The sequence below is a fragment of the Electrona antarctica genome (genome assembly GCF_951216825.1).
Source record: "Electrona antarctica genome assembly, chromosome: 9".
Taxonomy (NCBI): Eukaryota; Metazoa; Chordata; class Actinopteri; order Myctophiformes; family Myctophidae; genus Electrona; species Electrona antarctica.
This window is the reverse complement of record NC_136790.1, coordinates 27,419,501-27,445,039: the sequence shown is the minus strand read 5'-3', so window position 1 is coordinate 27,445,039 and position 25,539 is coordinate 27,419,501. Positions and strand designations below refer to the sequence as shown.

The 25,539-nt window shown below is 40.8% G+C and overlaps 2 protein-coding genes across 3 annotated transcripts in view; one reads left to right on the top strand and one right to left on the bottom strand.

The window, feature by feature from the left end:
• shq1 (SHQ1, H/ACA ribonucleoprotein assembly factor) overlaps positions 1–9,867 on the bottom strand; it is a 34,433-nt gene extending 24,566 nt beyond the window's left edge. Inside the window, exons 1-7 of the mRNA XM_079510311.1 lie at positions 9,689–9,867; positions 8,146–8,312; positions 6,752–6,816; positions 3,726–3,854; positions 3,105–3,274; positions 2,736–2,848; positions 2,404–2,504 (exon numbers count right to left, since the gene is read on the bottom strand). Of these exons, the coding sequence (XP_079366437.1) occupies positions 2,404–2,504; positions 2,736–2,848; positions 3,105–3,274; positions 3,726–3,854; positions 6,752–6,816; positions 8,146–8,288 (721 nt within the window). The 5' untranslated portion in view covers positions 8,289–8,312; positions 9,689–9,867. The remainder of the gene's footprint in view (positions 1–2,403; positions 2,505–2,735; positions 2,849–3,104; positions 3,275–3,725; positions 3,855–6,751; positions 6,817–8,145; positions 8,313–9,688) is intronic.
• Positions 9,868–10,032: 165 nt separating this feature from the next.
• Positions 10,033–24,190, top strand: gxylt2 (glucoside xylosyltransferase 2). 2 transcript variants are annotated; one of them, XM_079509766.1, is made up of 7 exons: positions 10,033–10,480; positions 16,039–16,234; positions 18,084–18,215; positions 18,965–19,126; positions 20,711–20,834; positions 21,927–22,099; positions 22,476–24,190. In XM_079509766.1, exons 1-7 carry the CDS (start codon positions 10,200–10,202, stop codon positions 22,650–22,652), a joined length of 1,245 nt encoding a protein of 414 aa, XP_079365892.1. In that variant the 5' UTR covers positions 10,033–10,199; the 3' UTR covers positions 22,653–24,190. The 2 variants fall into 2 exon arrangements, with proteins under 2 accessions (XP_079365892.1, XP_079365891.1); XM_079509765.1 differs by having other exon boundaries at positions 18,875–19,126; positions 22,476–24,189.
• Positions 24,191–25,539: the final 1,349 nt, after the last annotated feature.

Below are 25,539 nucleotides of genomic sequence, written 5' to 3'. Positions count from 1 at the left end.
GGTGAAGTGTGAGACAAGCTGGGAATTAGGTTAATCCACAAGCCACATTAAGCCTTGAAATGAACAGTGAACCCTGCAAGATTAAGCTTAACATAAATTGTTTTGTTAGATAGCCGATAGTATGTAACTTATATACATGTCTTGGCACCAAAAACACTGCTTACTCACTCTTATTCTTTCAATCAATTCAATATTCTTTCAATCAATGAATTAATGAATCAATGAATGAATGAATCAATCAATCAATTAATGCAGCCCGATAGGTGAGCAGAACAAATATAGCAGCACCAATATTAGACCCCATGCCTCATTTTGCACATGTCTCCGTCATCTTTACTCTGAAGTTAGGGAGAGCATGAGGGGTCCTCAGATTTTGACCTACTTAATCCAGTTGGAAAGGCAACCTGGCCACATCATTGCTCTCTACGGGTCCAGATGGCCCTGTTGACATGCAGTAAATATGCTCCTGCAAAGCCAATGCAGGCGGTTGGAAAATGCTCCCATAACTTCACATCACCAAGCAGTCAAACCATGACCTTGGATAGGATAGAATGGATGATAGATGTTCCAACTTAAGTACCCAAACTGTGCTCATTTATCAAACACTGAAGTTAAAACTGCAGATTTGGTTAGTGCAGTAGCACTCTCACAAACAATGAGGCTATCTAAATTGGTCAAAGGTTAGCACAGTGCCTTTGACGCCTACACACAGCCATAACAAAGTGCTGCAGGTAAAGACAGACAGAGCTGTCAGCTTCATTTAGCTCAGGCCAGTGGGTGAATGCAGGCATCCAGAGGACAGCTGTGGCCTGTCAGAGCGCTGGCCCTCACTAGAGGAGACCACAAAGGGGCCAGTTTCTACTTCATTAGCACTTGTGTCCACATCCATCTGTCAGTTGACATAAGCATCAGCCCTTGCGCAGGTGGACAGAAAAATAAGTTTAAAAAGAAGATGGATAAGCATAAGCTGAAGAATAAAGTGGAATAATTTCAGCGTCTGCGTGATATACATATGACAAACGGTAAAAGAAATAAAAATCCACGAGTGTGCCATCAAGGTTTGGCGGCAGCCTACTTAAATCTCCTGACCGACACAGCTCTCTGCGCTCTGCGAAGGCAAACGCTATTTGACCTGTCAGTCAAACCATTAAGTTTAATTTGGCCCATTTATCCGCGCCTGGGCTCCCGTCTGGGGCACTCCGTCTTAGCATGCAGAATGAGGGGAGGGAGGTGGCGGGGGAAAGACTTAAATGTTCTTCAGAGGCTAGAGTCGGTTTGCTGCTAATGGTCTGTATATGGCTGAGTGATGGCTGCCCGTCAACGAGCGGGGCCCTCAAACTGGCATAATCACGCCTCCTCCTGACACGTCTCCAGCAGCGCGACGTCCTTCTGTGATAATGCTATCGGTTTAATCTAAATCCTCCCTGAGTGTACGACATCCTGGACTAACATAACATAGCGTGGGCTGTGAGCCATGTGCGCTCGCTGAAGCGATGGAAGTGCTGGAGTTAGTGGGCTGTTAGGCAGAGGCGGGTGGGAACAATTGAATTGTCTCCTGCAGCGCCGGGTCTCCGGGAGCAGCTATCATTCTTTTATGAGAGACGGCGGAAAGTGGGAAATGAGACTGGGAGTCTCCATCCAACAAGCCACACATCACACCTAAGTAAATGAGCCATTGATTTCAGATGTCATCCATTGATTGAGATGAAGGGAACTTGTTGCCAGAGTCAGACACTGGCTGGGGACAGACTATACACGAGGATCTTGTCGCTATAAAATTAAATAAGGAGATGAGCAATATATCGCAACAAAGACAATATACAGTACTTAATTCAAGTAGCTTTACAGGTACATATCCTAATTTGGCAATACTCAAGTCTATTTTATAAAGTGTACAATTGTCAAAATCAACTATCATGATAAGAAATACATAAACATAGTCTAAATACAGTAGCATCAGCAATGTCTGATTTCTATTTTTGCAACTCCATGCCACCTTCTGGTGAATATCAGGTACTACTTTACTAGAGACTTAACATTGTACTTGATTTAAAGTTCATATTTAAAGTTAATATTATTCGAAGATGTGGTGTGTACGTCACTAGAGTGAAACAGATAGATATACTGTATTGTCTCCCAGGTGATGCAGAGGTAAAATTAAGGTCTCACAATCAAACTCTATTCAGTAATACAGATAATAAAATTTGAATACGGAGTATTAAATATATCCTTTAAAAACACACACACACATTTATTTCACCAACTATAAGTTGCGTATCCTGTAGTACTGTTTACACTCAACTCATTTCCATAAATGCAAATACTAGGATTTAATTTATTTCGAATAAAATGTACCCTCAGTTACTTTGAGCCAGGACTGCGGAGGGATGAATTACAACTCACCTGCTTCTTCTCCTTCCTGGTCTAAGGAGCAGCTCAACTCTGCCCACCAGGGACAGAACCTCAGCAACCTCTGAATCTCGTCATCTTCAAACAAATCAGCGCTGAAACAATACATCACCATAAGCAAAGGGGACAGCACAGCAATGGTGTCATGTATGCCCAGGTGGGGTGTTGTTTTGTTGTTGGTCTTTTATTGATATCTGTACACTGTAATGTATGTAAAAGTGTAATTGAGAAGAAATAAAATGTATATATTTTAATAATGAGCCAAACCCCAGAAACCCCACCCCATGGATATGGCACAAACCAGGCTGCGTCTGTAATAAACGTACAGGTAATGGTCGGAACAGAACGCAGAACTCTCTGCGTATTGCCGAGCCCGTCTCCTCTCTCCGGCCGTGGTTTCTTCGGGGTTCGTGACGTCAATGACATCAGTCAGTTCTTCCTGTTAGGACGCAAATCCAGCATGTTATAGACTTTTGTTTCTTCTTAGGAACAACAAATTACAGCTCAAAAATGTATATTAGATTCAATTAGACATCATGACAGGTCAAATGTTACAATACTCAAGATAGTAGTAGAAAGGTGCAAAAGATGCTAAATGATTAAGATCTCTGTCGGTCAAAAGATTTACAATAGATTTCAAGGACAGTAGAAGGGTTTTATCCGTGATTTTAACATTCTTCATCTTGGGACATTACCTGCAGTCTGGCGAAGACTCCGGACCTCTGATTACCAAACCCGTATTTCTGAAGGAACCCCAGCTCTGCCTCAGAGCTCTCCATGTACACCTCCTGCTCCACCTGCCAGTCATATTCTTCTTCGTCCTCCTCTTCCTCACCGCAGGCACCTACACTTCCTCCGCACGCCTCTGAATAAAACAAGAAGTAGTAGTAAAGTTTCCCATAATATTGTCTGATAAACAACAAGAAAGTGCATACCGTCCCCAATTCTATGCAATTGCAACAACAAAATAAATTACTTTCCAGAACATGTTCTGTGGCACACGTTTGTTTCATGGTGTTAGAGAGTACATGAATCCATTCAGAAATTATATTGATTTTTGTGTGAAGCCACACAGCCCTTTAATATGATTATGGCTCATCATGACATGAGCGTGATGTCAGAGGTCCGCTGTCCCATTCCTCCCTCCTAATTTAAATTTAAATTTAAGAAAACTTAAATTCATTTGGCAATGATTCTACCTTCTAATCTATCTTCAGAAGGGACACACACCTAACAAGGTACTACCTGCTATGAATATTACAATATTATTTGATTGATTACTCAGTTATTCCTTGAAAATAAACTGCTGAGCTTACCCATGCTGATGTCTTCTACCAATGGCTGAGCTGACCGGGAACCTTTTGGAGCAAGGAGACTGGTCAGCATTTGGAGGCCTTCAAACTGTTCTCCATCGGTCTCCTTAGGGACCTGAAGAGTGAAAAGACCTAAACCAAGACACGACAGCGCTATAATTGGAAATACAGCTCACATATTTTCTTGTAAAACTAAATAAGACACAAATCCAACCTACTACAACTTGATTAGATTTTCAAGATTTCACAGACATAGATGTCTGTTTCCTAGTATGTAGGCTGTCAGATAAAAAGCACACAATTTTTGATAAGCTCTTGGTTTGCCTAGACTAGAGGTTGCATGTGTGAGTTAGGAGGATGTACATTACATTTAAGGAAAACCTTAATGTAAAGCTGGTTCAAGTGCAAGTCGTGAATGCAGTGGAAATCGATTTTCACATATCCGTCGACCACCTCATAGTAGAATAGGTTCAATTCATGTTTAATACTGGTGAACTTCACCTGAACATGATTCAGAAAATGTTATTCACACACACAGTATTGGACTGAGTGAGAAGACTACTGGTGGTCAAATATTACATATATGGCAAGTTAGCAACACACCGATTGGCGGGGAAGTCTGACAACTCTGAATGGCACTGTAATTTAGTTGCTTTCAAATAGGTAATAAAACCGATGTGGTCGAATAATATTGAGTCCATGTACACCAAGGACAATTTCATAGTTTAAAAGACCTGATAAAACTTTCAAACCCGAGCGTTTAAACTTTAAAATGCTTTACGATGCAAACAGGCTAATTGCCTTGGCTTGTGGGCCCGTAATGAGGCTGGAGAGCTCAAAAGACACATCATAATGATGGCTAATTATACGTCTAAACAAGGACACCCATTGGTAGAGGTTTATTAGCAGATGTTAGAGGCACATTTAGACACAGCGTGTTAAGCAGGGCCGAACTGGCAGAGGGGCAACGAGGTGTCAGAGTCCATAAGGCTGATGTCTCCATAAACCCCATTTCATTAGGACAGATCATTTCAAATGGAAACTTAGAGACAGATCAGGGCCGATAGCCAGAAGCTCACAGAGCCTTTGGAACATCAAGCTGATGGCCATCATCACAACTCATGTGCCGTGACATATTTAAGAGAGAATGCTACACAGGCTATATTAAAAACCTTACAGCCATTTAGCTTTATGGGAAACTTGGAATGCATGTGAGGTGTGAGGGAAGTGCGTTGTTGGCTGGTGGGCATTAGTGCTGAACATACCATATACGATATATCTCTTGTTGACAACGACGACTTCACACTATTTATACGTACATACAACAAGTCTGGAGGTTAACAAACATTAACAAAAGGTCATATGTCACTTAGAATGAGCCAGCAGGGCTGCAGTCGGTAATCATAATGACAATTAGACATGACTCCAGTCACCCTTTAAATGGAATGAAATGGCATAACATAAGTAGGCTCATTTACCCATTCTGTTTGTTTGATTGACTTGAGAGTACAAAGAAAAAATGGATCAATGAGATAACTGTGCTACTTAACCCATGCTATAGGATCTATAGTATAGGAACACATAGCAGACCAGCAGAACCATGCAAAAATAAAATGGTAAATGGTGCATTTATATAGCGCCTTGCCCTTTATCCAAGGCGCTTTACATAGATTGTGTAATGTGTATTACATTCATTCATTCATACACGGATGGCAGAGGAAACCATGTAAGGCACCAACCTGCTCATCAGGAGAAATTAGGGATTCAGCGTCTTGCTCAAGGGCACTTCAACACTAATTCTGGTGGAGCCCGGGATCGCACTGGAAACCTTTCAGTTGCAATGCGGCCACTCTACCCCTGAGCCACTGCCGGCCCATGCAATGAGAGTACTTGTGCTTTAGACTCATTTCAGGACCACATTGGAAATACGTGTTTTATTACACTTTTATGTGTACTGTACATCCTGGGTTGAAGTTGTATTGAATACTTGTATTTCTTTTACCAAAATTAAATAAAAATCTAATCAAATTAACTAACAGTTCATTACTGTAAGGAAGGACACTATCTTGATGGTTACAGTGTGTATTCTTATTATGTATTTTGTCCTGCATAATGCAAACTTTGTTGAGGGTATTATTCATTGATGGTGTTTCCTTTGTGTGATATGTTTTACCCTGCTGTATTTACAGAACTGTATCTTGCCCTGTAAATGGAAATTAACTGCTGTTCTGCCTGAGCCTCTGATCTATAAAGGGGTTACACACCGGCATTCCGAAGCCTGCCTTTCCCACGTGCTCAATACTAACCCTGTCCCTAACCCTACCCGAATACAAAACAACTCGCCCCTTTACCAACTCGCCCCGGGCGCACAGCCGGCGGAACAGCGCGGCCTGGTATTCCTAAAGTAATCTAAGTAAATTATGCTTAAACGGTTAAACCTAACCTTATTCCTAACCTTAACCTCAGTAAAACTATGCCTAAACCTAACCATATTCCTAAACTTAACCCCAGTAAAACTATGCCTAACCCTAAACTTATTTCTAACCTTATTCTCAGTAAAACAAAATAAAGAATACAACAAGAACTGCCGCACCGAGCTGTCGGCGTGAGGTCGGCGGAAAAAAGCTGGGGCGAGATGGAATTGGGGCGACCGTACCATTTACCCCCCTCCCTACGTGGAAGACACGGCGGTGCATCGGAATGCCACTCTGTTCCCCTATTAAAGGTCTGATATCCTATTGCTAGTTTGACCAGCTAGATTTTAGTACACTCAAAAGTGTAACAACCCTGTAGTATGTGTTGTCATAAAATCAATATATAAATTAATATTTACAATTTAGGCATTTAGCAGGCACTCTTATCCAAAGTGACTTACAGTACACAGTACTGTACAAGGACGGAGGTGGAGCTGTAAATCCTGGTCAACCAACAAGATAATTGGTCAAGTAATTAATAGTACTAAGAAAACAATAACAATGTAACTGTAGTATCAAACGCAACATCTATCTAAAGAATACACATACAATTACCTTTATCAATGTCAAAGGTGGCCTTTTCCCTTCCATCCTCCACTATCCGTCCTGGAAGGGATAATCTGCAGTAGTAAACAAGTAACAATAATTATGTATATTTTAACATATTTATAAAACACAAAAATCACACCCGTTTGAACTGAGTGGTGCAACTCCGTGTGGGGGTCCCCGGCAGGTCCCCGGAACTTCCAGACCCACAGGAACGCGCCCAGGGTGCCGTCCCGCGTCCGAAATGGTCGAGAAATGACAGTTATTGTGTGGGGGAATTAGCATTTAGCAGACACCTCTCCCTCTCTCCCCCTCCCCCTCCCCAGCTCTCTCTCTGTGTAATTAGCAGGCAACAGTGCAACTAGTTAGGTAAAGTTAGTTAAAGTTTTGGAAAATCTGCAAAAGAAATGCTTTTACCACTAGCTTTCTTCACAGATGTGTTCATAAAAGTGTCTACTATCACAGAAGAATTTGTTCCAACCCAACTCCCTTGGGAAACTTTGTGACAGCTGCTGAAAGTTGGGGTACCATTATCAACCAATATAAGGCAAAGAATTCCAAATTTCATTATACTTTAAGTAGCATGTGACATGTCAAATTAGGGTTCATGATGAATCCATTCCAAGCATTAGTTTTGCACGGAAATACTCCTTGGGCTAAATTCGGCCATAGCCACTTGCCCAAATGTGCCCAAATGTGCTGACCTCGTCACATTTATGATGATGGCTATGGGCATTTTTAGGCAAAGGAGTGTTTTTTTGTGCAAAACTAATGCTTGCAATGAATTCAGCATCATGAAACCCCCCTAGTCTGACTGAATTTTTTGCCCTATATTGGTTGATAATGGTAACCCAACTTTGAGCAGCTGTCACAAAGTTTCCCAAAGGAGTTGGGTTTGAACAAATGTTTTTGTGATAGTAGACACCTTTATGAACACATCTAGAAAGCTAGTGGTAAGCATTTTTTTGCAGATTTGCCACAACTTAAGCTAACTTCACCTAACTAAACACTATCTCTCTCTCTCTCTGTTTCTAGCACAACAGCGCCACTTTTGCCCCTACTGGTACTCTAAACATAGGGACAGACATAGGTACAGACATTGCTGTTCCTTGGAGTGGTTGCACCACTCAAAAAGTATTAACCACTTGAGCCCTATTCAAATGTTTTGGCTAAATAGGGATGCCAAATTGAAGGTGGGTAACAGTGACGTCATGTATGTGGGGGCTGCTGGTCTTGGGCCCCCCTTGAAGAATTTGTAAGCACGAATTTGCCCCCCCTGAGTTAACCTCCCTCATTTGGTCAAACTTTGGTGTCCTGACTGGGGGGGGTTATCCATAACTGTTTCCAACCAAATTTAGCCCATACTTACTGTATTCTTAGTATCAGTTCGTAGTATAACTCACCGCAGGAAGTAAGGCTTGGCATAGAACTTGAAATCAGCCCCGTCAATGTAGAGGTCAAAATCTGATGTTCTAGTATAGGGCACACGGATGCTGAGAATCAGGTACTGGGAATCCTGACTCAGCTCAAAGGCAGGCGTAATCATGATGACCACCAGTTTAGCAATGACCTATAACAGCAATGATGATGAGAAGAAGTGTTAAACCTACTGTTAAGTAATGCTGTCTGTCTAGTACTGCTACTCTATCAAAAACCAATCAGCTATGCAGGACCAGAGCCATAGAGTAGGACATGCCTCAAAGCAGTGGTTCCCAAAGTGGGGTCCGGGGACCCCCCCAGGGGTCTTTGAGGGAGTTCCAGGGGGTCCCCACCCCAGCTAAATGACAGTTTGGAACCAAATGGACCCTTATGGGTCTGTAACTCTGAGTGTACAATGTACACTCTGAGTTAAATTAACATTGATTTTACAATATAAATTGGGGTCCCAGAGATAGAAATGCCATTAAATGGGGGGTCCATAGACTAATGCATGTCAAACTGGGGTCCTTGAAATTAAACAGGCTGAGAATCACTGCAAGAGCCGTAAAAATCTGCACTTATGGGGGTCCCTGGCATATCTCTTCAAATGGGGGTCCTCGGGCTAATAAATCAAATGTCAATTTGGGGGTCCTTAGAGCGGACGTAGAATACGCACATCGACAGGCTGGGTGCTGGGCTAAAGAAACTTCAGTAGATATTGGATGGAGCCCGCACACCACAGGTATACAAGAAAGACGTTCTTTATTGAGAATTCTGACAACGTTTTGATCTATTTGATCTTCATCAGGTCATGTGAACATACACAAAAGTTTTTACTTTTATAATAAGGGAGTGCCCCCATTATCCAATCAAAACACCACATTTTGGTGCCCCTCCCGGGGGTCCTTGACATGAAAAAGTTTGGGAACCGCCTCAGAGACAGTCCTCCAACAGACCTTGGGTACCTGCTCAATAAGAGCAGGCAATTACACGACGCCATCTAGTGGCTGACTATGTGATGTGTGAAACAGTCCTAACAAGTCCACCACATGTGCCACATCGACTGAGAACTGCTTAATGTTTACGTGTGCTTGTGCTGGCTGAATAACACCTATAATATGCTGTAGGCTAGGCGGTTGTGTTAATACGTACAGCGCCCACACTAATACAAAACTTGAGGTTCACGTTAAGACGCCTACTCGTTAGTTTAAGTATAACTTTGGGCTGAGCTAAAGCTAACACAAACAGTCAATTTGAAAGTTATTTGGCTAATGCCAATGCACCAATTCAAATGAGCCTGACTGACTGGCATGAGAAAACAGGCTACGTTTACAATACCAAAGCACGTGTCAAAATCAAAACAATTTAAGAAACAACTGGGGGTACAGTTGTGTAAACAACATATCACCGCATGCACTGCTAGCTTCAACAACGTACACAACACATAACAGATACTAATGGAAAACACTACAATCTAAAGCCTCTTCAGATATTACACTTTAACGACACGCAATGAAATGTACGTACGTATAATAACGAGTCTGTGGCTAAGTTCTGAGAGTTCTGGTGTGATGATGAACAAGCTTGAAGTGAAGATCACTGGCAGCATTGTGGTTCAGCAGCATCCATGTTTAACCGTAGTATAGTGTGTGTATGTGGCATCGGATTGTGAAATAGGCATTTAACCAATCTTTTAAAGTATCTGTATTAATACTCCTAATATGAATTATTAATATATCCATTGTAACATCCACGAACATGGATTTCATAATCATATAGTATTATTATGTTTACGACAGACGACCCCAAGAAAGAATATAGGGCTTAAATTGCTATAGTTACGGTAACGCCACCAAGCCACTCCTCCAGTGAGTAATGTTTCATGGATGTGACTTTTTTTGTGAAGCTCTTCTCTATCATCTGCAGCGAATGCAACCGAGGAGCGCTAACAAAATGTCAACTCTAGGTGCTATTCTCCACCCGCAGACATGAAAGGATGTTGGTTTGCCTGTCCAAAGTGCCATAACTCGGTCTCACGATGCGAATTCATTGCAAAATAGTTGTGATCGCTGTGTGTTTCGGAGTTTTTCTACTTTTGTACTTTTTTGGGGGGAATGCTGCAGACGATCCTCTCTTGAAAGAAGTTGATGTGGATTATAACTCTTCTCCATCGTCTCCACCAGAGCAAGAAGGACACAATGTTGCATTAAAGTTTACCCCAACATCTCACAACGAACCCCGCATTCGCATGGGAGAGCCACGCAAGGAGCGAAAAGAAGCGACATTTCTCAACAGAAGGGACCATGTGAATGCAAAGAGGTGAGAGCATTTCCCCCGTCGTTTGCAGTGTTGATGTGTGATTGCTTTTCTCCACGCCTGCAGCAGTGTTTCCATTTTGAACACTAAGTAATAAGTATGTTATGTAGGCTACTATTTAGTTTTTAAGCAGCAGTTGTGCCTCATTGGCACCTTTCGTCTCGTTTGGAAGTTGGAACGAGTCTCTTTTCATCCTTTTGTTTGTATAAGTAGGCTAATTCTCTCAAATCAAATACCCTTCTGTGCCCAAGGACACTGGCATCACAATTTTGACATATTATTTTCCATTTCCGTTTTCATTTCTAATTATCTGTCTGTAAAACATACCCGTTGAATCAGATCCCCTATCAAGTTCGAAATATAAGAGAACTGATTGACATTTCATAAAGCTAAATTTTCTTTCCTGTTCTTTTTTACTACGGTGTTATTAAACAATAATACAGCATCATTAATGTATTATATGTGACCTAGATGAAATTGATATCACAGTGGGTTTATGAATGCCCATGAACAAATACATATATTCTTTTTAAGGTAAAAGGGTAAAGGTCACCTTGACAAGTACATTTACAATAATACAATTTATGGAAAATGACTAGATTTGGTAACATCTCTTGTCAGGATGCTGCAATACTGATGCAATATTGTAGATGTGTATTGGTAACCGTTGACAGTTGGCAAAGTCTGGAAAGATTTATGGTGGTATGACAAGCTTGTCAGGTGTGATTCTCTAGTCTAGCTGGTAAAAAGAAAAGACTTCTAGGTAATCCCATTTTGTCTTCACCTTATTGCAGGGTCTTGCAGAGTTTATCTTTTGCTATTTCTGTTCAAGGATGGAGCCATTTTATTATGTCTTCTAATTTAAGCCCATACATCCTCTCTTTCAGTCTGTGTTGAATGCCACTGATAACGTAATAACCAAAATGTGGTTGTGGAAAGCCAATATTCTCCCGCAAACCTTGCTTGTATGTTGCCCATCCTGTTCAGAAGATGAAAGCCGTAGAGGCGTTATGTTGAGAGAAGACGTATTGCCTCCCTGGAGCCTCACTCTTGCATGTGTGCTCTGCACAGATAAGGGATATTGGGTGAAAGGGTCACTTGTGACCGTGGAAAACGACTAACAGGTTTGGCACACACACAAGAGCGAGGCGTGTGATTAGGAGAGAGCACACTGCATCTCCCTACTGCAGCTTTGTAACTTAAACATTGGTGCTGCTGGCTTAACAAAAATGCCACTGTGTAATGCTCAGAAAATGACATTCGTTGTGATTAACTAGGACATCAGTCTATAAAGGGATCAAAGCAACGCAAATAATGCATTGTTTATTTGGTCACAATTTGAGAAATATCCTGTTGTTGTCCCTCAATTATGCTTTTGATTAAAGCTTTACCTTCCTTGACAGTTTTGGATAGTAGGGCTTGTGTAGTGTAGCTAAATTATTTTACACCCTGTATCTCCTAACAGGGAGTAGACTTATTTCCTTCCCTCCACTCTTTAATGGACAAACAATCCCTGTTTTTCCTAATCCTCACAACACATCACTCTACTTCCTGCGGCCAAAAATAGAGTGAAGAGCTGCAGCTCTGTCCCAAACAAACTTAAATTAAAAACTGTGGAGAAGACATTGACAAAACCAATATGTGGAAAAACGTGTGACAGGCATTGCTAGAAATCGCAGTGTTCTCTCTTGTTTATTATTTTAAATAATTAACTCTATTGCCAATGCCAAAATATTATAAAATAACTCCCATAGCTCGGGTCAATATGTCACCATTATTCAGACTGGAATAATCACCTGCTTGTAGAGATTTACACACCGATGTTGATTATCGCTGTAAAAAGATCCCCATACTATTATGTCAAATACAGTTACAGTGAGCAGTGCTTGGTATGACCGTACTACCTGAAGACTTTATGCCTTGTTATAAAACTGTCATCTTCCATGACTGAATGAATGCTCTACGAGCTTTGCTTTGAAATCTCTCTGCTTTGGGGAGAGTCTGCTCATGTGGGCCTCTTCAGGGGCTGTTATCTGTCTCTGGGTAACTCCCTTTCAGCTTCTTGACAGCTAGTTATGGAAGGCAGGGAGGAAGACATCACAATGTGAGAAACGCTGGCATTGGAAAACAAAATACATAATAAAGTGAAGTCTAGTAACAGCATCCAATCTATGCATTTTGATAGGAAGTTACTGTGTGCAGTTTTTGAATGAATCCATACAAATTATAATGTAGTGTGTGCAGTGGTGACGCTGCAGTATACAGGACAAATCCTGATGTATCGTTCCCACATTGACATACTGGCAGCTTGTGGGCATGGCGATTAGTCTGATGATAGTCTACGTCTCTGTAATTGGCCAAAAGGAAATGGCGATTATTTTTAAATACTTCCCAATCATTAAAACATTGAGACTGCACGTGCAGGTGCCGGTTGCATGTAATCACATTTCAATAGATTCCCAAACCTGTTGTTTAGAGGAGCACTGGCTTCGGTTCAGTGTGTAGGCTGGTGTGGTCACGGTGCTCCCATGGGAGACACTGGTTCATATCATACAGTACTTTGTAGCGTGACGGTGTCGCACACCGTGAATAGCCGAGCTAAGCCGACCAAGGCTGGACCCACCCCGTGCAATTTAGTTTTTTTGGTGTGACTGTTTTCATGGCAGTCCCCTGAACAATGTTTGTAGCAAGTTTAGTGCTAATCGGAGCCAGTTGGGGCCACTGGCCCCGATTAGGGGCCCTGTGGCCCTCTTTTATTTCCATCCCATTCTTTAATTTTTTTGGCCAATGTTCTCATTCAGAAATCCCTGTGTTCATTGGAAACCTTATCTTCACTGTTCAACTGTTGTGATCTAATTGTTCTTTCTTTGTTCTTAACGGTCTTCGCTAAGAACAAAGCGTTCATTGCTCACTGTTATGGCATGTTTCTGGCTGTACAGTGTTTTTCTGGCAAGTTTGTTGTGGATCGGAGCAGTGGTGCCAGATGTAACATTTGTGACGTACACCGTCGGTCCAACAACCCACCTTCTAGGACATTTTAATATAGGAGGATAGGTGGCCATTGTGACCAAGATTTGATTATTGAATGTGACAGGGTAGCAATCATGGAGCAATGGTTTTCTCTATGGAAACTGCTAGAAGTGGTCAAATAAATCAAGATTGAGCAACTGCATTGGCTATTTGGCCCCTAAAATGTAATCAGAAAATACTTTTGTAGAAGATCAAGAAAGGAAAGTAGAAATCCCAACAACGTGCTCTCTTTCTTTAGTACAAATGGAAAATGGCAAGACCAAGGCAACTGTAAGTGAAATAGAGATGGTTTCCAGATGATTGCCAGCACTGTTCTCACAAGCTTTGTGGATCCCATAGCCTGGGGGGGACGATTGCTCTGTGAATGGCTAATGTCTTGTTAACTAATAACAATGGATATACCGTACTACCGGTACATCTCATAGCCTGAAGGGAAGATTGCACATTTGCAGCCAACATGGACTCAAATTGGCCCTCCCCAGTAGAGGGCCAATAACCTCTACCCTCTATTATCGATATCGATAATAGAGGGTATGCACGTGACATCATCATCATGACTTAAGTAATACGGAAAAGCGTGGCAAAAAACTACTTTCTGTCCTTGACAGACCATACATCCAAACAGAAAAGTCCTATCTGATTGCATTAAACTACACTGTACGTTAAACTCACTTTTACTCGATTTCACTCGATTTGCCACTCACTTTATGCATGCGCCTAGTGTATAATGAGATTTTTAAGTTCTTGCACAATTGTCAATGCACTTGAATCTGAAGTTCTTGTTAAGACTGTTTCTTGCAATGTTGGTTTCAATTTCATGCCAATATTTAGGCCCATAGCTCTCTCTGAAAAAGTAAGGCTAAGGAGGAGTTAGATGCATGCCATGATGCCAGTACTGTACTGCCAACCATAATGAAAAAGTAATGTTTGGTACACATCACAAAGGTCTTCTCTGATGACTTGAAAGGAGATGTCTATAGGCAGAGTGCTCTTTTAAAGGCACACTCTCTAAACCAGTAATGAATCCAGTCCCTTTGTACCCGGCTGTGAACTCTCAGAATGTTTTCCAGATGTGTGGAGTAATGCTGTGCCGTAACACATTACCTCATGTGTACAGACTGTACGTGCTTCATGCAAAAAGGAATAGGGCCTGTAGTTTTTATACAGAAATCATCTCAAGGTCCATCATTTATTGAACTAATTAACTTCACAGTTTTACTTGCAACAACACACTTACACACAATGCATCATGGGATGTACAAAAGGCAGTGGCATGAGGTAAAAAGGAAAGATGTATATGACAACCTTGAAGGCAGGTCAGCTTTTGAATTTATTCTTGTTTTTGCAATGTTTTAGAAAACAAGGTGTCATGCTTGGAGATTATCCTTCAACACACCTGTACAATTTCACTCATTCGCTTCATTCAGGCTCAAAGGAAATCCTCACTTTTGGCAGAATAGAACTCGTTCCACCACCCTCCAAAAAAACGGCAGACAAAAGATGTTTTGTTCGTGTTTTTCTGTTTTCATCTTCTTTATTGACTAGGCTAGCAGCGTTCCCTCCCTACTGTTGTGTTAACATTTGCATTTACGTGTGTCATTAAAACCAGCCCACACATCGTATTTGGCCGACAGACACTGAATATTGGCCTAGCTTCAGACTCCACATAGTACAAATGTTTCCCTTTTCATGGTGGGGATTGGTCTGTGGCTGTGCTGCAGAGTCTATTTGAATTCAACTACAGTTTTACCTCTGCAGAGAGAGATTTTCTTTTCTTTCTTTTTTTTTTAACATCAGATAAAGGCACTCCTTGTTTTTTGAGCGCGGAAGAACAAAGCCCAGTGGGAACACAGAACTATAGACATGGAGAAATGGTGGTGGGGAAGATGGGTACTATAATTGAACACTACAAGACAGGCAGCGATGCCTTTGAGCAAGTGTTAAGCAAGTACCCTGCACAGCAACATCCAGAGTGTTATTTTAAGTGTAAAAATGGACCGGTTAAATGAACACCCAGGGGTCAGAATGTGTTGCTCTTCTACCTGGTAAGGAGACAGTGATTACTAGGATATTTCTGCAGCAGCATGTGCACGGCAGTCATTTTCAACGTGGGGACCGGGGACGTCCAAGGGTCCATGACATCCCCAGCAAAATGATTAATAGTTAGGAACCTAAATGGACCCTTCTTGGACTATAACTCGGCGAGTGTGTAGAAATGCAGCCTTACTGGCACATTTGGTAACATATTGTACAGTGTGGACTGGTGTTCCACTCCAGAAATAATTATAGGGGTCATGGAGGTCCATGCATATCAAACGTGTGTGTGTGTGTGTGTGTGTGTGTGTGTGTGTGTGTGTGTGTGTGTGTGTGTGTGTGTGTGTGTGTGTGTGTGTGTGTGTGTGTGTGTGTGTGTGTGTGTGTGTGTGTGTGTGTGTGTGTGTGTGTGTGTGTGTGTGTGTGTGTGTGTGTGTGTGTGTGTGTGTGTGTGTGTGTGTGTGTGTGTGTGTGTGATTTCTATTTAATTATTGTAGACAAAGGAGTGATGTGGGCCGTGGCATGTGGAAGCGGGTTGCTGCTGAGGAGGTCATGCACCTGGCTGTGGTTGCCTGTGGGAACAGGCTGGATGAGACTCTCACCATGGTCAAATCAGCACTCCTGTTCAGCATAAAGAGGATAACGTTTCACATCTTTGCTGAAGACCCGTTGGCCTCACAGTTTGAAAAAGGGGTAAGTGGGCTTAATAAGCGGCTGAGCCCAGAATTTGTGTCTCACTGTACAGTGTTTTAAATTAAGGTTTTAGTTCTCATGTTCATATTTAACATGGACATTTCAATTGCACAAATTTCACACTTCAAGGTTGTAGTTCAAAACATTGTGATCAACACGGTTAGGTTTGCTCCGATACTGGTATCGGTATCGGGCCCGATACCCTACTCATGTTCTCGTACTCGGTACTTGAGAAATGTCCCGATACTCAGTTTGACATTTTTCTAACTCTGGAAATAACAAACATAAGTGTCTTTCAATCTATCGCTATCTTGTATTGATTTGAATTTAGGTATGCGGTCAAGTGCAAGCCTGGCTCAGGGAGTAGGACGCCCCTGCCTAGTCCCTAGGCACTTTGGACTTAACATCATGTCCTGTGTTTTCGAAATCATTAGATACAATTTCCTATTAATTTCAGCTTATAACACAGGTGTTTCACCCCCACATTGTTATGATATATAATATATATATATATAACTAAATATTATAATAATAATGATAATGATAATGATAATGATAATGATAATGATAATGATAATGATAATGATAATAATTATTATTATTATTACTAAATGATTTTGTGAAAAACACCACTATGAGGTAGATCAGTTCACACTGCTGTGTATTTATCCGTTACGTGGCAAGCCTTGGAGTCATGCTTTTAAAGTAGGAGTTGTTAAACATTCCTCCTGGGTATGTAAGAGATGACATCAAGATCAGAGCCTGTTGTAAACCCTTGCCTCTCTGACTCATTCTCGCATAGCACAGGCATTTGAGCCTTTTATCTCAAGGTTAGGGCATAATATATCATCAAGACATTTCACTGTACCCCATTACCATGCATCACTTCAAAGTCACCTCTATAGAGGTGCCTTCGTGATTTTTGTTCTTAGTTCCAGTGATGATGCAAATACGTTTTAACCATCACTATTGCTGTCACTTGATGGTTATATGACGTTTTAATGCCTACTTTTGGATTTTTACTTTCATGTGCACATGGGAAAATACTATGTAGAAAGGAACCTGGCACCGGTCAGAATGTTATTGTTGGGCCGTCAAATTGGAGCCCATGTGTGTAGCAAGAACCTAAGTGCAGTTGAAGATAGTCAAGTGTCTATGCATGTATGCATGCAGTCAGTCAAATCAGTTTTTATTAGTTAGGCACATTTAAAAACAACAAAAATGTTGACCAAATTGCTGTACAATGAATCAGGAGTGGTAAAAAAAACGAAAAGAAAAAAAGATTAGATCTCTTTTATCTGATCACCTTGCCAGCACACACCCTACCATTCCCTCTCACGTCTCCCACTCACTTCTGGGCAAAATTATTAAATAATGCCGACTATTATAGCAGGATTCAGCAGGCAAAAATAAAATCATGTGCTCTCGTCTCAGGGGGTAAAGCCTGGATCTGTGGCAAGGTATACCTCTGCTCCAGACATCTGTCTGAGTTGTTTCACTGCCCGAAAATAGAGAAACAGCTGGCAGCATTATGTTCGTTGTGGAACAACATGCCACCACAGAATACATGACATCAGTTTACATGGGCGTCTTCTTTACAAACACACCCGTAAGCTACCTCCAAGAGAAGGCTGTGATAAATGATAGACAAATAAATTACTTGTTTCTGCGCAGTGTGGTGCTGATCCTCCTTTAACACCTTTTATTTGTTCTCTACCTTTTCAGAAACATACCAGCATATGCACATGTTAGCAAGTAATAGCAACAGTATGAATGCTCACTGTCTGTCATGGCCAGCTATAATAACTGAAATGTGTTCTTCTGACTAACTGTGCTGTTTCACTTTTAGCTGAACGAGTGGCCTAAAGCAGTCTCAGCCAAGTTCCAGTATAAGATCTACCCCATCACCTTCTCAGTGGGGAACACAGAAGAGTGGAAGAAGCTCTTCAAGCCCTGTGCTGCTCAGAGACTCTTTCTCCCCGTAAGACTTTGCCACTTTTTACTTCCATATTACGTACTTAACCTATGCAAATATTGTGTGTGTGTGTGTGTGTGTGTGTGTGTGTGTGTGTGTGTGTGTGTGTGTGTGTGTGTGTGTGTGTGTGTGTGTGTGTGTGTGTGTGTGTGTGTGTGTGTGTGTGTGTGTGTGTGTGTGTGTGTGTGTGTGTGTGTGTGTGTGTGTGTGTGTGTGTGTGTGTGTGTGTGTGTGTTAAATGAGAAAAAGAGGTTGCGCATCAGCAATGTGTTTTCTCAGTGGAGTGCTAGACCCAAACTCCACTATACATAGGAATTGAAGAAATCCCCAAAATGTAAATTGTCAAATAAATGGAGGACAAATAACTTTTTTTTTATTGGCACCAACTAATGTGTGGTGTGTGCCAATGAAAAGAAATTGGAAATGTGAGTACATTGTAGATGTGCTACCTTTTTCGGCTTTCTTCAATTCCTACTGTTAATAAATACTGTATATGAGCGGTATATCTTTCTTTATGCTTTGTTGTAGCATGTTTTTGAAAGTAGTTTCCAAACTTTGCTTGTAGATAAGGACAGCATCAATAAGGTTTATTTTATTATTATTATTGTTATTGCTAATTATTATTATCATTATTATTATTACAACAACTGTCAATGTGCCACCAGGTCATCCTGAAAGACGTGGACTCATTGCTTTATGTAGACACTGATGTGCTGTTTCTGCGTCCCATGGATGACATGTGGGCCTTTCTCAAGGCCTTCAACAGCACCCAGTTGGCGGCCATGGCTCCGGAGCATGAGATACCCAAGATAGGCTGGTATAGCCGCTTTGCTCGCCACCCCTTCTATGGTGTCACTGGGGTCAACTCTGGTGTCATGCTCATGAACCTCACTAGGATCCGCAAGACAATGTTCAAAGTAAGAGACGAAAAAACAATCATCTGCCTTTGTTAAGATTATTATGAGACTGACATTTCGATAGATACATGTGTTGAATCACTCTTATACTGATACCATGACCATCAACTACTTTATCAGAGAGACTGACATCTATGCACAATGGTACGAGATGCATGTTCTATTCCTATCCATTCTGTTCTTTTCTTTGTTTCCTATTCTCTGGTCACATTATGTGTCCAATAGAGCGTCGCAGTCCCGCCCCCTACTACCAGGAAATGATTCTCCGTTCATTTTCCTCATAGACATTTCAGAAAGTATTTATTTAAAGACGTTTACGCCGCGGACAAAGCCAACTCGAGTCGTGACAAATCATGACAACAAACACAATTTTTGGGGCCGAAAAAATAATTAGAAAGAAGAAAAAAACGGCAGGTTACAACACTTTTTTTGTTGTTTTTCTTCTTTGTAATTATTTGTTTGGTCCAAAATATTGTTTGTTTTGTCATGAGTTGTCACGACTCGAGTTGGCTTTGTCCGTGGCGTAACCGTCTTTAAATAAATACTTTAGGAAATGTCTATGGGAAAAAAATCCTGGTCCATGGTAGGGGGAGGGACTGCGACGCTCTATACTGTATTCTCTGTGTCTAATAAACTTCAGAACTTGAAGTGTGATACTGCCTGGTGACTGGTGTCAGCTTGTTCTCTGAGCTCGTCACTCAACTGAACCATCACAGTTGGGGCCGATTCATACTCCTATTTTACCGCTGTTTCGGCGCTGTAGTGCCGAAATGATTTCGGCTCGTCAGAAATTTTCAGTAGCACCGAAGAGCCGACTTTAGGACGGTACCCGCCCCCCCGAACCTAAAATTACGTCACATTGTAGGCTCTACAGAGCCGAACCGACTTTTATTCGGCTCTAAAATAGGAGTATGAATCGGCCCTTAGATAGAGACTAATAACAATGCAATAACAAGCAACGATACTGTGAGTTTGACAAAAGATCTTTGCAAATTGACTTTCATACCATGCTGAAATGAATGGAATCCAATGGCTTCCCCGAAGATCCAACAGAAATGGTTGGCAGTAATGTTAAGTATACGTTAAGATTGAATGTATAACTATGACTTAACGGTTAAGTCATTGTCAATGACTTAACTGTATACAAGATTTTTCTGAAATCACGGCAGATAAATTGTATGGTCCAACGGTCCTTTATTTCTTGTGTGGGCAGAAATGACATGTGTATATATATATGTGTGTGTGTGCTCTATGTATCTATTAAAACAAAAACAAAACATCTATTAAGCAAAATGTATTTGCTTTGCAGTAGAGAGAGTTGTTTCTTTTTATTCCTGTCTTTGAGCCTGAGTTTCTAATGACTCAGTGTTGAGTGGGCTGTGATTGAAGTGTGCTAATTGCCAGACTGACATTTCAGGCATCTGCCATCAGAAATCAATTTAGATGCTCTCGAGGACACAATGAGCACAGGAAATTGCAGATTCATGATCAAATGTAACCGTGCCCTGCTTTGATTGTGTATGTTGAGGCCACCTCTCAAGCTGTTAAGAAAAAGGTCCCTCTGTTTCTTTCCTTTCTTTTCAGAACAGCATGATACCCAGTGGTCTGTCGTGGGAGGACCTGCTACACCCTCTTTACCAGAAGTACAAGAACCACATCACCTGGGGGGACCAGGACCTCCTCAACATTATTTTCCATTACAACACAGGTAACACCCCACCCTGCCTTGCACAGCATGCCACTGTATTTGTCAGACCACTGATAGTAATGATTTAGATCTAGCTGCATGTCATCATTTCGTGTCACCGCTGCAAATTTTATAGTGTAATAATAATTTGTTTATACTATCCTATATATTAAAATTGGCTTAAGTGAGGACGGGCCAGCTGGCGTACCTCTGACATTACACTCGCGTATTGAGCTGACCGATGATTAAACAACACACAGCGTAGCTGTATTGGTTACTCTGTATATGGTCACTTCTGACGTGAGTCGAGCATGTTTCAAATGGAAACCATAATGTGCACTCTAATATATGTATATAATATATTCGCAGTGCAATTTTGCTATTAGGTGCATATATAAATATGTAAATTCCAACGTTTAATGCATTATCAGCACAATACACCTCTTCTCAGTGCATTATGGGTAGACCAGTTGGTGCAGCAGAACTCTGCATTATCAATCTGAATCTGTAAACGCAGCATTGTCTGGCTGTAGTCTGTAGTCAGAATACCAGGTGCGGTCTCCAGATGTGTGTATTATAAAGTGCTCAGAGCCACAGGCAGAGTTGTTGGCGCCGGTCTTTGCCTGACAAGATGATCACTGAGGCAGCCACAAAAAACAGAAAAGCACAGCCACGTGGATTTGCTTGTGTGTTCATGTCTCTGTGTTTGTTTGTCTATGTAGTGTGCTTTCCCTGCCTTCTCCATAGAGACACTGCAGGCTGTACATATATTGTACCAGCTCATGCTTTGGCGGTCTGTCATCCATTTACAGATGGATGCATTTTGGTCCACACACAGAGCTTCCAATTAGATCATTAATTTTATCTTTTCATATTTATTTATTTAACTTTCAAATGAGAAACATGATCCATGTTTGTTTAACATATTATACAATGTTGTGCATATATTTTTATTTGGTGGTATAGTAGAGAGAATTAAGTGCGAGTTTAACTGCTATTTCAGTTAAACAGAAATCTTACAAAACCTGACCTCATCTGCTGTTCATCGCATTAGAAATGCATGTGGGGATGATCTGTATTAAACATGTAAAGGTGTACATCTCTTGTTTCCAGAGTGTCTCTTCACCTTTCCCTGCCAGTGGAACTATAGGCCTGATCACTGTATGTATGGGAGCAACTGCAAAGGTGCTGAAGAGGAAGGGGTGTCCATTCTCCATGGGAACCGTGGAGTGTATCATGATGACAAGCAGCCGGCTTTCAAAGCAGTCTATGATGCAATACATGATGTGAGAGAGCCTCTAATGTATTTTATTTTAAACACTGTACCCCTACATATATTGTGTATACAGTAAGTATATCTATAGATTGTGTTTGTGTATACATTTCTCAATGGGGGTGTGCTGTATGTACTTCCTAGTTTATCTACAGATTTCCCTGTGGAATGTATACATTTGCTATGGTAAATGTTGATGTGTTAGAGATGTGTTACCGGGAGTGTTTCTATCCACATTTACCGGGAGATCTATACACTTAAGTCGATTTACTGCTGGAAAACTAGAGATACATGTAAAACCATCCAGATTGTCTAGGTTTACTGTAACACGCACGCACGCCACACACACAAAATAAAAACTAACACTTGTCCAATTTTCTGTTCTGCAGTACCCCTTTGAGGAAAACCTGTTCCAGTCACTATTTTACCCCATCCAGACCAAGTTCCTGGACACTGTCAACACGCTGTGTGGCCGAATCCCACAGGTCTTCCTCAAGCAGATAGAGAAGACAATGAGAAAAGTATATGAGCAGAAAGTGGTACGCCACGCAAAACCTAAACAATAGCTGATGAACAATGGATTATGGACAGGGTAAACGTTGTTCAATCGACATGACTGGGGACCATCTTGCTATGGTTTATGATGAGTCATGTAAGGATCTGCCAGAAGGCAAGGCTATGAAGTTAACAGTAGTATCAGATTGTGTTTACACTAAAGTTGTCTTCAACACATGATATTCAACTTCCTTGGAATGAAGTTTATTTTTTATGACGACTGTGATAATTGACCATTTGTCGAGTCCCACCCGTGGTCTCATTCCTCTTCGTGTTCATTGGTTGTTGCTTTCTTGCACAAAACTCCTCTCTCCATTGAACAAATGTGGTTTTCACTTGCTTTGAAATGTATTCGATTCTTATTTTAAACGTGGCCTCAGTTAAAAGGAACATCTCAGGGGCAGTATAGTTACTGAGCATAATGTGGTTTCTTTTCTCCCAAAACCTGGATATTTTTCAAGATTTTAGCATACTCGACATACACAACCAGAAGGAGGCGGAACCAGGGTGGAACAAGTCGGAATGAGCCTGCTAGATAGTCGGTCGGGGACCAATCAGAAGGCTGACTAAGGGTCCATTGTATGACTATGGACAAGCATCCAATGCAGGCAGGTCCCTACACAGAACCAGAGATCAATATTTTGTTTGCTTTATTATTAGTGTTTTACAATGTGCATAACCTGGTTATGTACAGATGTAGAGTGGGTAAATTAATGACAATGTTGGGAAACGGTGTATGCATTGTCTTTTTTTGTGTTGGCGGGGGTCCTAAAACAAAACATTTTCGGCTAACTTTATTTTATTTTTTACATTTTTTACAATCCAAAATCTAATTTGTCTTTGAGGGGCATTGATGATTTTCTTTTATTATTATTATTTTAATGTTAAGTAAAGGCAGTTGATAGTTTTGGAAGGTTTTTGCTACTTGATGTAGTAGGTTAATAAACCACTCTTCAAAAATCACATGAATGTTTTACCAATATAACTTGAACAATACATATGTGAAGGAGAACAGTGGAGAGCTGTAACATACCTGCTGTGCAGCTGCCTATGTCACTGACAGTATTAAATGCAACAAAACACCGCAAACATGAATAGTGATGTTACATACAGAATGTTAAAATGCACTTTTGGGCAGAGGTGATTTTTAAGAGGACCGTATGATAGTTGTTTTGGTATTTTGTAGATGCTACACTGACAAGTGAACCAAAAAGTGCTAGCATTTTAAACGATGAACTAGAGCTGAATGTGCCATATAAATAATTTTGAACTGTAATGTTTACGGTTAAAAAAGAAAGATATAGACATGTCTATGAAAAGGTATCTTTTGCAATATATTTGGTATGGTGTGAATACAAGGGCAATATATTTTGACGACACAACAGTCAATGTGGTGTGTTGGCCTCATGTATCAAGTTATTCAAACTGGAAACTGAAAATAGCTGTACAGTTAACCATATTGGTGTTACTGAATAAAGCAAAGCAAAACAGCATCTGTTTAAGCATCATGATATAATTCAAATAAATGGATCGAACAAAATACGGTTTACTACAGTATATACATGTTGAAATACCCCTTTTAATGTTTTTCTTTTGTGTGACACTAAGATTTATATGACAAAGTAGAGCATGTTACTGTATGTGTTAAAATATGGAGTTACAAGGTTTCTGCCAGACAGCAACGCCATGTGAATTGTTTTAAGTTGAGTTCCTCTATCTGCTGGAGCAGCCAACTGGTTGAGCCAGTTGGTATGTGTAGCACATGAATGTGGTCGTAGTTGACACACCATGGGCTTGAATCCAGCTCCTATATCTTTCCTTTGTTTCTCTCCACTATGCTGTCTGATAAAAGCAGAAACGGTAAAGCCTAATTTATTCTCCATTGTAAGACCATGTATAAATAGATATTCCCTCCCCTGTATAACTCAAAGCAGTAGCCTATAATGTACAACAAATTAACTCATTGCTATGTTTTCTAGTGCCACCTGTACCGTTTTCAATACTGTAGTATAACTAATTTTACCCTAAACATTATGGTACATTTAAGTGTTCACCCATCTTCTCTGTCCACAGGTTCTCATGTCATGGCAGAAGGTATAGCTAACATAAACCAAAAACTCTTTAAAATGCACACATGCATAGAACATACTATAGAAATATGACCAAAAGCTGAACTTTGGTGTTGGTCTTATTCCCATTATGTGTAGCATTCCATTAATTTAGCATACATCCACTCATCTTTTTACCGTTTACCTCCCTCCAATGCGTAGGGCATATTTGTGGACATTCTGATTCTGAATACTTCATCTCCTATCTCAAGCACTATTAGTTCAACTTAACGCCAAGTTTGAGTTCATGCTCGCCTAGATGATTTGCTTTAGAGCAAATCCCTTTAAACTCAACCTGGCATGTCAGAATATTTTATTTATCCAGTTCCAGTAGCCTACATAATATGCTACTATGGTTCATAGACAGAATTTCCATTTAGAACATGGATTCATGTATCTATGTCTTTGGGGATGCTGCTGGACAGCAAGAGAGATTTCAGCTGAAAAACATGAGAGGTGCTGGGCCACTACAGAGGGAAAGTTATTATTTTGCCCTCTGGTGGTTGTTTTAAAAGCTATAACTAGTGCCAGATGAAGAACGAAGAACATGCACACACACACACTCACTTAACTGAGTTAAAATAATTAACCAAAGAAAATGCTCAGTTATCTCTACTACTTTCTTTGTCATCTAGATTTCTACAAAATATATTCTCCACTTGAAGGTAGCAGCAGTCAATTATTTTAATTTAAACTACAGATTACCCTTTTGATTGATTGAAGTATTTATTCATAGTTTTGCAGAACTCAATACAAAAACTGTTAACTGTAGACGACACCATAAAGCATT